The 12,828-nt window shown below is 41.1% G+C and overlaps 1 protein-coding gene across 2 annotated transcripts in view; it reads right to left on the bottom strand.

The window, feature by feature from the left end:
- TECPR2 (tectonin beta-propeller repeat containing 2) overlaps positions 1 to 12,828 on the bottom strand; it is a 102,872-nt gene that overhangs the window by 89,359 nt on the left and 685 nt on the right. For both annotated transcript variants that reach the window (XM_077910674.1, XM_077910675.1), the window contains exon 2: positions 2,037 to 2,327. In XM_077910674.1, coding sequence (XP_077766800.1) covers positions 2,037 to 2,255 — 219 coding nt within the window. In that variant the 5' untranslated portion in view covers positions 2,256 to 2,327. The remainder of the gene's footprint in view (positions 1 to 2,036; positions 2,328 to 12,828) is intronic.

Genomic DNA, 12,828 nt, shown 5'->3' with positions numbered 1-12,828 from the left:
ATTATTTTGGAGCAGACCTGGCAACAAATCCTCTTAGATTTTCCTCAGCTGAGAACATTTTTTTTTTTTTTTTTTTTAGCTGAGAACATTTTTATGTCACCTTTTTTCCTGACAGATATTTTTACTAGGTAAAGAATTCTAAATTGAGAAGTCTTTTCTTTCAGGACTTTAAAAATGTTGTACCACTGTCTTCTAGCCTCCATGCTTTCTGAGGAGAAATCTGCACTCGTTCAAATCATTGTTCCCTACAAGTAATGTGTCAATTTTCTGTGGCTACTTTTAATATTTTCCTTTGTTTTTAACAATTGAATTATGATGTACCTAGGTAGGGCTTTCTTTGGTTTCTCCTGTTACAAGTTTGCTGACAGATTCATAAGTCTTCCTTATTAAGTGTTTGAAGTATTTGAGAAATTTCAGGTATATTAATTCACAACTATATTTTCAAAGATTAACTATGAAATGGTCTTAAATGTTTGGAGAATTTAATCAGTTAAATCCATGAGCTATTAATCAAACAAAATAGCAATAGTTTTTATATAAAAACATTAATATAAACTCTAGAGCCAATCTGCCCAAGTTCAGATAATGGTGCTTCCACTTACTGAATGCCTGACTTGGGTAAGTTACTTAACTCTTTATGCCTGAGTTGTCTCCTTGGTAAAATGAGGCTGATAATAATAATATCTGGCTCACAGAGTTTTTGCAAGGATGAAATGAGTAAATATATGTAAAGGTTCAGAATAATCTCTGGCATATAATAAGTGCTATATACATGCTAGCCACTTTTGTTATTTTAAATGGAGTATAAAGGCTTAAGAAAAAAACATTTTTTTTGAGAGAGCGAGAGAGTGTGCATGCACACGCGACAGTGGGAGGGAGGGGCAGAAAGAGGGTGAGAATTTTAAGCAGTCTCCACACCCAGCATGGAGCCCTACTTAGGGCTCAATCTCACGACCATGAGATCATGACCTGAACCGAAGTCAAGAGTCAGATGCTTAAGTGACTGAGCCCTCCTGGTACCGCAAGAAAAACTAACTTTTTAAATTAAAACTTTAATAATTTGACTATTTATCAAAATACAGATGTTTTGTAAGCATTTCATTTAAACAGAAAAGCCTTGTCTTTGTGTAAAAGCCTATTAACCACAGACAGAGTACAGCCCCATAAGGAAATTAGGGGGGGAGCCACAACTTGGGTTACCTTTAAGTCTCTCACAAAAGCTCACATACTCAATAAACCACAGATATTGATTAAATGGGTGAACTTGATGATAGTCCGTCAATAGATGGTGCCTACCAGCATCTATAATATATAGGCATGCCATACCTGAGGTTAATCAAAGAGAACAGAGGTTATTTGGGATCCCAACAACAGTATTCTACAGAAATGATCTTATTTAAGATGTACCTGTTCTAGTATCTAGCCAATATTGATGCTAATCTTTTTTTTTATAATTATTTCAGCGGAAAAACTAGAGATTATTTAACCGAGTCAGTCAGGTGCTTTGAGAAACAAAATACGTAGAAGAAAATACCTGCTTCCAAAGTTTTCTATTACATGTTAAACACCAAAATGTTTTCTTTTAAAATGATGCTACGGGCAGCCCTGGTGGCTCAGTGGTTTAGCGCTGCCTTCAGCCCAGGGTGTGATCTCGGAGACCCAGGATCGAGTCCCACGTCAGACTCCCTGCATGGAGCCTGCTTCTCCCTCTGCCTGTGTCTCTGTCTCTCTCTCTCTTTCTCTCTCTCTGTGTGTCTCTCTCATGAATAAATAAATAAAATCTTAAATAAATAAATAAATAAATAAATAAATAAATAAATAAAATGATGCTACATTTTTGGAGGCAGGGAAAAAAGTTTAAAAAAATACCTGTTTTTAGTTATATTCCACTTCAATTAAAGATGGTTTTAAAGTATGGTTTGGGTGAGACACGAAGGCCAAATCAGAAGTAAATTATGCCATCCTAGAATGCACGAGCACGTTAAATGTTAGCCATCACACCTACATGCTAAGGAGTAAAGAAAAGCAAGACTCACCTCAAAGTTGTACTTTTTCATCTGGTTGAAGTGTCTGCAGTACAGATAGAGCATGCCAATGCTGCTGCCCACTGCGATGTAGTCCCCATTGGTATCGAGAGCTGTGAGGTAGACCACAATAGAGCGGAAACCCTTCTGGACCTTTGTGGGAATGGCATTGAGGAGATAGTACAAGGGGCAGAATTCTCTGAACGTAATAGGCTCTGATACTGATGCCATGGCCAAGGCTTTCACAGATGATCTTCAGGCAGGAAAAGGAATGTTTACTTGGCATCTGGGGAAGCCTGGGGGCTAAAGAACAAGGCATTAGCGTTCTTTCAATGTCCCTATGCCAAAGACAAGTCACATTTAACAGTGAGATCAAGGAATTGCAGGTGGGTAAGAATGATAGCTGGAGCTTAACTGAATGGAGAAAGTACACTGGTGTCATTAAAATAACTTTTGAGCATTTTAATTCAACAGGCACCTCATTATGTACTGGCACCTGTGATTCGCATCATGCTAAATACTAAAGAGGAATGGAAAGAATATTAAAAACAGTTCTTTTTCTCAAGTAGTTTATGATTCAGCCAGGCAGGCAAAAAGAAACAGTGAAGATACATAAAACCACATGTGATTAGTGCTACTCTGTGGGTCTTGATGAGAAGAGGGAGAGAGCAATGTGGAAAAGGCTTCACTGGAAACATCCTGAACTATCAAGCCCACCAAGAAGGATGGAACATGGAAAAGAGATACAGGGAAGACACTGTACCAGGAGAATAAACCAATCCTGATGTAGAAATACATTCACTGTGTTGAGAGAGCAGAGAAACACATCCCCCAGCTGGATGCCTGCAGCCTCCGTGATGCCCAGTGCCTCAATTACATATCTGTCTCACAATGAGACCAATTCCTCTTGGCACTCTGATTTCAAAGCTTCCCTCAATAAAGATACTCAGTCCTGACATAGCACCTTGTAATTTATGAAGTGCTCAGTAACTTGTTTAATCTGTACCCTACCTGTAAGATCAGTGGTGTCATCCCCAACTTAGAGAAGAAGATACTGAGGGCCCAACAGTGACAAGACTTGCTCAAGGCCACATAGCCAAGACTTGAAACTAGGTCTTCTCCTTCCAAGTCCTGGGCCTTTCCAATCCCATAGCCACAGCTCTGACAGACCAAAGTGGCTACAGGTGGGTGCCCTGTTCCTTATTAGAGCCAGAGGGGTATTTTATTCCCTCAGTTCCATGGAGACTTTCAAGTCCCTCTAGTAAAAACTTTTGGGGATGCTGGATTTATTGGAACTGTGGGTTTTCTATTTCTATAGAGTTGACGGACCAACTTCCAAGCTCTCTTATAATGAAACTCACACGAAATTCATTCTCACCCAGGGGCCCTTGTATTGGCTGTTCCTTCCACCTGGAATGCTCTTTCTTCAGATGTCACTCAGATTTTGCTTCTTCTCAGTATGAAGGTCTCTGCTGAAATGTCCCCTTCTCTATAAGCTCCCACCTGCCCATGTCCTAAAGAGAGCTTACTGCTGCCCTAAAGAGAGTTTACTGCCCCACTGAACACTCTCTATTCTCCTCTCCCTACTTTTTCACACATCCTCTTTCTTTGCTGTTGACTGGCCATCTCTGCCTGACACCATCACTGGCCTGTAAGGCCTAGAGAAGCAGGACCCACATCTGCTTCACTCACCCGTGTAGCCCCCAGCACCTAGAAAAGGATCAGGCATATCAGAGGTGCTCAGTAACTATTTATCGAATAGATGAATGAGTTATAAAAAAGAAAAATTTCCAAGAAAGGAATAAGTGACAAGAATGGAAGACCAAGAAAATATCTTTTCTCCAAGATGGCCCCAGTTCAATGCTGGAATAATTATCCCTTGGATTTGTATGGCATACTCAGTCTTTGAAGCGTTTTAAGACTCTGGTTTCGGGATCCCTGGGTGGTGCAGCGGTTTAGCGCCTGCCTTTGGCCCGGGGCGCGATCCTGGAGACCCGGGATCGAATCCCACGTCGGGCTCCCGGTGCATGGAGCCTGCTTCTCCCTCTGCCTGTGTCTCTGCCTCTCTCTCTCTCTGTGTGACTATCATAAATAAATAAAAATTAAAAAAAAAAAAAAGACTCTGGTTTCATTTGAAGCAAGCAGGGTAATTTATGAGAGCTCTCCTAAAGGTAATAATAAGGATCATATCTCGCTGTCATGGCTAAGAAAACTCACTAATACACCCCCTTGTAGCAGAGGCTAAAACTCTGGGAGGTTCAGAAATTTGCTCACGCTCCCACAGCTTTAAATGCCTAGTGCAACAGGCAACTGGATGGTGAATGCGGGTCCTGTGCATACGGCAGAACGGCTCATCAACTTACAACTTTTTAAGGGCAAGAACAATCTTTTGTGTATTAAAGTGCTCCGGAAAGGTGGGCAGGGCTCACATGACACAGAAATCAAATGAAAATGAAATGGCTTTCAGGCAAACTCAAGTGAGAACAGTTGCTGACACCGTGGGAAAGGAGATAAGTCATTTAAGGGCATGGGACACTAACACCAAAACAACAACAACAGCAGCAATAATGGTTATAGCTAGTGATGTTGCATCACAGAAACTATCCTTAGCACACTAACTCATGAAATCCTCACAAAAATTCCTAGGAGTTTGGGACCACTGTTATCTCCATCTTACAGATGAGGAAACTACTCCCATTTTCTTTCCATCTTTAAGTGTAAGGGCAGCATAGGAGCAGGAAAGCCTTTGTTTCCTCAATGGGTCTGTGCATGTGAACACGTTGACAAGCTGTAATCTACATAATGTTTATAAATTGAAATCTTATTTTCATTTTAAAAGTTATGTTTACTGTCAAAAAATTGGAATATGGGAATTCATGAAGAACTAAATAAATGCCACTCATAATCCCCTCGTACAGAGATACACTATATATAGATAGCCATAGCCATGTGTGCAGACACACTCTTTTTACTTCATAAATCACAAGCATTTGCCATGTCATTAGATAGTCCCCTAGAACATGATTAAAGACTCTATATAATAACTGCACAGAACCCGCTGTATATATAAAATTTTCCCAACCAAAAGATTTTTTAAAGATTTATCTATTATCTCTCTCTCTATCTGAGAGAGAGAGATAGCAAGAAAGAACATGAGCAGGGGATAAAGGGAGAAGCAGACTCTCCACTGAACAGGGAGCCCAATGTGGGGCTTGATTCCAGGACCCTGGGATCAAGACCTGAGCTGAAGGCAGATGCTTAACCAACTGAGCCACCCAGGCGTCCCCCAATCAAAATATTTTAATTTCTGCTTAGTGAACAAGATCTCCTAGGAAGCAACTGGGAGTACTAAGCACTTAACAAATGTCACCTTGAACTATTTCTCCCTTTAAAAGTCACTTTTCACAAGTAGCTTTGTCAAATTATGACATTTATATTTTAAAAATTAATTAACCAAAAAAAAAAAATAAAAATAAAAATTAATTAACCTGATTTGATACTATTCACTGACAGTTCCATAATCTCCATACAAGAGGGGATTTGAGATTGCAGTCTGGTTAGAAGAGTGCCAGAGGATTTACCTTGAAACTCATTTGCAGGGCAGGCACACTATCCTAACTTGCAGTGGCTTAGGACATATTAATAGATAATATAGAGGGTCAGAGTCCCTGGAATCATCTCTTTGGTACAATCAATGATAATACTCTCAACTTAAAAAATGTGTAAGCATCCCTCCCTCACTAACCCTGTCCTAGCAGGGATTAAAACTCATCACAATTCTGTGGCAGATAATGGGCAGTTTAATCAAATTCTGAATTGATTTTTGAAGTGAAATCCTAGCATTCATCCCTGATTTCTCCTTCTCCCTCTCCCTCACCCCTACAACAACCATTCACCTCATTCCATCTGCTCTGTCACCTAACTTGCCTCACACTTGACCTCTTCTCACCATCTATGTGGTCATGCCCAAGATGAAGGCATCACACATCTCACCAGAACCTCTGCAACATTCTTCTAATGACTGTTCTCCTACTCCCATACCTGGCGTCTAGAGCCTGTGCTCATACACAGCAGTCAGATTGAACTCTGTGACTTCTGTGCTCCAAAAAAACACCAACAAGACATCAAAAGACAACTCTTGGAATTGGAAAAATATTTGTTAATCATATATCTGATAAACCATTTGTATCCAGAATATATAGAGAACTCTTAAATCTCAATAATAAAAAAATTCTTAAATGGGCAAAGGATCTGAATAGACATTTCTCCAAAAACATAAAAATAGCCAATAACCACAGTAAAGATGCTCACCATCATTAATCATCAGGGAAATGCAGAACAAGACCACAATAAGCTATCACTTTAAATATTAAGATGGCTATAACAAAAAGAGAGAGAGAGATCAACAAGAAGGTAAAGAAACTGAAATCCTCATACACTGCTGGTAGAAAATAAAATGATGATGCAGCTCCCATTAAAAAAGTCTAGCAGTTAAACATGGAATTACCACATGACCCAGCAACTCTACTCCTAGGTGTATATCCAAGAGAAATGAAAACATATGTCTACACAAAAATATTATGAAGGGAATACTACTATTACCTTCATAATAGTAAAAATCAAAAACACCAATTGTCCATGAAAACAAAATAATAGTATATCCATACAATGGAATATTATTCAGCAATAAAAAGGAATGAAGTCTGATACATGCTATAACATGATGAATCTTGAAAGCATGATACTAAGTGAAAGAAGACAGACATATAAAACCACATATTGATTTTATTTATATGAAATGCCCAGAATAAGCAAACCTATACAGACAGAAAGTAAATCAGTGACTACCTAGGGCTAGAAGCTGGGAGTGGGGGGTGGGGTTACTGCTAAATAGTATGGGGTTTCTTTTGAGTGATGACAAAATTCTAAAATCATAGTGATGCTTACACATCTCTGTGATAATACTAACCATATATATGGTTTTTAGTATACCCATATCTAATATGTATATGAGATGTAAATGATATCTCAAACTATTATAAATAATAAGAAAAGGAAGAGTAAACAGTTGTCCAACCCCATTCATCCCCAAACTTCCATAAACTAGGAATAGAAGGGAATTTCTTCAAGCTGATAAGGAATATTTACAAAAACCATACTTAATGGTGAGAAACTCAAAGCTTCCCCACAAAGATCAGGTACAAGGGAAGGACCTCCCCACGTCACCACTCCTTTGCAACATCATACTGGAAGTTCTAGTTAATGCAGTAAGACAGGAAAAAGAAAAAGTATACAGATTAGGAAGGAAGAAATAAAACTGTCTTTGCAGATGACATGATCATCTATGTAGAAAGTCTGAAAAAATCAACAAAAAACTCCTGACACTAATAAGCAATTATAGCAAGGTTACAATACAAACTTAACATACAAAAGCCAACTACTTTCCCAAAACCAGCTATGAACAAGTGGAATTTGAAATTAAAAACATAATTCCATTTACATTAGCATTCCCCAGATTGAAATACTTACATATAAATCTAACAAAATATGTATAAGGTCAATATGAGGAAAATTACAAAACTCTCATGAACAAAATCAGAGAACTATACATAGAAAGATATCCCATGTTCATAGACAGGCAGATTCAATATTGTCCAGATGTCAATTCTTCCCAATATGATCTACAGATTCGATGCATTCCCAGTCAAAATCCCAAGTAAATTATTTTGTGGATATCAACAGAACTATTTTAAAGTTTATATCAAGAGGCAAAGAACCAGAAAAGCCAACATATTGAAGGAGAAGAACAAAGTTACTGAAACCAACTGCCAACATAAAAGCTGCAGTAATCAAAACAGTGTGGTATAGGGAAAAACAAATAAATCAACAGAACAAAATAGCCCAGAAATAGACTTGCACAAATATAGTTAACTGATCCTTAACAAAGGAGAAAAGGCAATACAATGGAGCAAAGACAGTCTTTCCAACAAATAGTGCCCAAAAAACTGGACATCCACATGCAAAAAAATTGAATCTAGACACAGACCTTATACCCTTCATAAAAATTAATGCAAAATGGATTACAGATTTAAATGTAAAACACAAAACTATAAAACTCCTACAAGAAAACATAGGAGAGGGGCGCCTGGGTGGCTCAGTCAGTTAAGTGTCTACCCCAAGCTCAGGTCGTGATCCTGTAGTCCTGGGATTGAGCCCTATGTCAGGCAATAAACTAGACTTCATTAAAACAAAAAAGCTCTTGGGGATCCCTGGGTGGCTCAGTGGTTTAGTGCCTGCCATCGGCCCAGGACATGATCCTGGAGACCCAGGATCAAGTCCCGCATCAGGCTCCCTGCATGGAGCCTGCTTCTCGCTCTCCCTGTGTCTCTGCCTCTCTCTCTCTCTTTGTGTCTCTCACGAATAAATAAATAAAATCTTAAAAAAAAAAAAAAAAACTAAACTAAAAAGCTCCACAAAAGACAGTCTCAAGGGAACGAGAAGACAATACACAAACTGGGAGAAAATATTTGCAAAAGACACACCAGGGGATCCCTGGGTGGCGGGGATCCCTGGGTGGCGCAGCGGTTTGGCGCCTGCCTTTGGCCCAGGGCGCGATCCTGGAGACCCGGGATCGAATCCCGCGTCGGGCTCCCGGTGCATGGAGCCTGCTTCTCTCTCTGCCTGTGTCTCTGCCTCTCTCTCTCTCTCTCTCTCTGTGTATGACTATCATAAATAAAAAATTAAAAAAAAAAAAAAAGACACACCAGACAAAGGACCATTACCCAAAATATACAAAAAACTCTTAAAACTCAACAAGAAACAATCAGAAGATATACAGATGGCAAATAAGCATATGAAAAGGTGTTCTATATCATATGTCATCAGAGAAATGCAAATTAAAATGAGATACACGCCTATTAAAATAGCCAAAATTCCGAACACAGACAACACCGAATGCCTATAAGGATGTGGTGCAATGAGGACTCTCATTCATTGCTGGTAGGAATGTGAAGTGGCACAGCCCCTTTGAAGACAATTTGGTGTTTTGTTTTGTTTTTTTTACAAAATTAAACATAATCTGGGGCACTTAGCTGGCACAATCTGTAGAGCATGCAATTCTCAATCTTGGGGTTCTAAGTTCGAGTCCCATATTGGGCATAGTATCTACAAAAAAAAAAAAAAAGAAAAGAAAAGAAAACCCTAAACTAAACATAATCTTATTGTATCACCCAGCAATTATATTCCTTGGTTTTTATCCAAAGGAGTTAAAAACTTATGTTCATACGCAAACCTTCACCCAGATATTTATAGCAGCTTTATTCATAAATGTCAAAATCTGTAAGCAACCAAGATGTCCTTTAGTAGGTGAATGTATAAATAAACTGCGGTACATCAGATGATGAAATTCTATTCAGCATTAAAAAGACACTGGCTATTAAGCCATGAAAAGAAAGGAGCCTTAAATGCATATTACTAAGTGGAAGAAGCCAATCTGAAAAGGCTACATCCTGTATTATTCCAACTATGTAACATTCTGCATGAGGCAAAACTAGGGAGACAGTAAGGAGATCAATGGCCGTCAGGGGCTGTGGGGGGAGGAGAAGGGATGAATAAGCTGAATAAATGAAAGCACAGATTTTTAAGGCAGTGAAAATACTGATGCTATAATGACAGACGCCTGTCATACATTTGTCCAAGCCCACAGAACATACACCACTGAAAGTAAGCCCTAAAAGTAAATGGTGGAGTCCAGCTGATCATGATGTGTCAGTGTAGAGTCATCAATTGTAACAAAAGTCCTCACACTGATACTGGGGGAGATATGCATGGGGGGGGGGGGCAGTGGTATATGAGAAATCTTCACACCTTGTCTTCAACTTTGCTGTGGACCTAAAACCGCTCTGAAAAAATAGTCTTTTTTTTTTTTTTTTTTTAAGAATTATTTGAAAGAGAAATGGGTGGGTCTCATTGCTACCCATCCTATTCAAAATTCTTCTGGGGTTCCCCAGTGCTCGGAGAAAAACCAAATGCCTTCCTGGCTGCCCCTCAAGTCCCTGTCCCTCCCCACCTGGCCAAGCTCTTTTTAAAATTTTTTTTTTTTTTTTTTTTTAATTCATGATAGTCATAGAGAGAGGAGAGAGAGGCAGAGACACAGGCAGAGGGAGAAGCGGGCTCCATGCCAGGAGCCCGACGTGGGACTCGATCCCGGGACTCCGGAATCGTGCCCTGGGCCAAAGGCAGGCGCTAAACCGCTGAGCCACCCAGGGATCCCCACCTGGCCAAGCTCTTGCTGCACTGACCCACTCTTTCCCTCCTCAGGCCTCTATGCCCTCAACTCCAGTGAACTTTCATCTCACCCACAAACCTGGCTTCACAAGGGCCGGCTTTGCTGAGCAGATGGCTTGCAGGTCTTTGGCCCCTCCTCCCTGTCATGTCATTTTGTGTATGTCCTTCATATTCTTATCACAATCTTTAGTCACTTCATCTGCTAAGCAGTTTAATGACCATCGCTCATGAAAATATACGCAACAGATGCAAACCCTAGTACTTAACAATATCTTTGGCACAGAGTAGATACTCAATAAAGATTTGTTGAATGAATAACAAAATGTTAACTTCAGGTCTTACTGCAAAAGAATATTCTCAATCCAATCTTTAAAATCAATAAGGCGGGCAGCCCAGGTGGCTCAGCGGTTTAGCGCCACCTTCAGCCCAGGGCCTGATCCTGGAGACCAGGAATCGAGTCCCATGTCGGGCTCTCTACATAGAGCCTGCTTCCCCCTCTGCCTGTGTCTCTGCCTCTCTCTCTCTCACTCTCTCTAATGAATAAATAAATAATATCTTTAAAAAAAATTGTCTGGGGGTGCCTGGATGGGGTAATCAGGCATCTGACTCTTGATTTTGGCTTGGCTCCTGATCTCGGAGTGGTGAGATCCAGCCCCATGCTGGGCTCTGCACTCAGCACAGGGTCTACTTGAGACTCTCTCCTCTGCCCCTCCCCCTGTATGCATACTCTCTCTCTCTCAAATAAATAAATCTTTAAAAAAAAAAAAAGATCTGTACTTAGCTTGATGCCAGGCCACTCTTCCTCCCACACACTCTACACTGCAGCTGCAATGAGCTTCTCCCCACAGTCCCTGAACATACCATGGCCTATGCCTTTGCAAAGCCCCCCCCCCCAACACACCCTGTAAGAAGTACTTCTCCCCTAGGAAACCTTCAGACTCCCTCTGACACTTAGTTTGTCTTTCTCTGCTGTCAGAGAACACTGAGCACCTCATTATCACACAGCAGTCCATCCTTTGTTTTCCAACTTCTCTAATGGACTCTTTGTGGACTTCACCCGGGTCCTTCTAGTCTACATTCCTTGTGGTGCTTCCAAAGACCAACACAGTATGGTCAATACTGTACTCGGCAACTATTTGTTAAACTCTCAAAACACCTTGCCAGGACTCCCCAGGTATGACAGCCCAAATATACATCCACTGTTATGCAAAAATTCACTGGTCTCTTAAGTCCAGGCCCAAATAACACATGCGTTTAAACTGAACACACGCTTTGAACAACTGCTCACTTCTACCTCGGGTCCACAGAGCTGTTAACTACTCCCTCCTGATTCTACCAAGCTCCTTGTGCTTCACTGTATCTAGAAATCTCTCCATGCTTGTTTTCATTATGTGTACAACTGATACCTGATTTGTCCTTCATTTTTCCAAGTTCAATCAACTGATGCTGTTTCCTTCTTTTTTTCCCCCAAGGGCCAGGAACCATTTTGTCCAAACTATCCAGAGGCTAATATAAAATCCAAACTTGAAGTGTTACCTTCCTAGGAGAAAACTGGAAAACAAATCAGTAGAAGCCAGTCTTCTACTGAGAAAGAGAATGTGGGGCAGCGCGGGTGGCCCAGCGGTTTAGCGCCACCTGCAGCCCAGGGCGTGATCCTGGAGACCCGGGATCGAGTCCCACGTCGGGCTCTTTGTATGGTGCCTGCTTCTCCCTCTGCCTGTGTCTCTGCCTCTCTCTCTGTCTCAATAAAGAAATAAAAATCTTAAAAAAAAAAAAAAAAGAGAAAGACAATGTGGCTCCAAAATAACTTAAACCTCTGAAAACCACTTGCTAGTCACTCCTCCAGGAGGGCTATCCGTATCCCATCCTCTCCACCATAGTCTCAAGGCCAGTCCTGAAAACTCAGGGAGAGCATCCCCCCTATTTGTACAGGCTGGTTCTCTGGTTAGAAAGCTCCCTGAGGGCAGTGGGCAGCGACTGGGACCACAGCATCCCTAGAGCCTAGCACATGGCTGACATTCAAGGGACCCCGAATAATCCCTGGTGAATGAACGAACATGGGATGTAAGCTGACATTTCAAACAAAACAAAACAAAACAAAAAGCCCTACAAGGTCAGAAACCCTATCAAGGTGCACTTCACTGGGTGTGAGAAAACACAAAAAGCCCTGCAGCTTAGGAGACACTGGCGACTACACAGGATACAGTGGCTTTACTCCCAGATTCTGCTCATGCTGTGTTTGCAAGAAGTGCGCGGGGGTGGGTGGGGGTGGGGTCACCCCCAAGTGCAACGCATCACTCCAGCAGATAAAGCGTGCACCCAGGCTGGGACCCCACAGTCCCGCCAGCAGATGGAACAGAAGGAACAAACGTAACAGACTTAAGATTCCTGAGTGTCAGCGAGAGAGTGAGGAAGGATCCAGAGCAGGGAAGGGAAGTGGAAGTAGAGCATGTGGGCAACCACAGCAAGGGGCGACCCTTTAGTGAAGTGTATCAGGTGCCAGGCTCGGTGCTCAGCA

This window comes from Canis aureus, chromosome 9 (assembly GCF_053574225.1).
Source record: "Canis aureus isolate CA01 chromosome 9, VMU_Caureus_v.1.0, whole genome shotgun sequence".
Taxonomy (NCBI): domain Eukaryota; kingdom Metazoa; phylum Chordata; class Mammalia; order Carnivora; family Canidae; genus Canis; species Canis aureus.
Note: the sequence above shows the minus strand (reverse complement) of the source record. Positions and strands in the feature narration are given on the sequence as shown.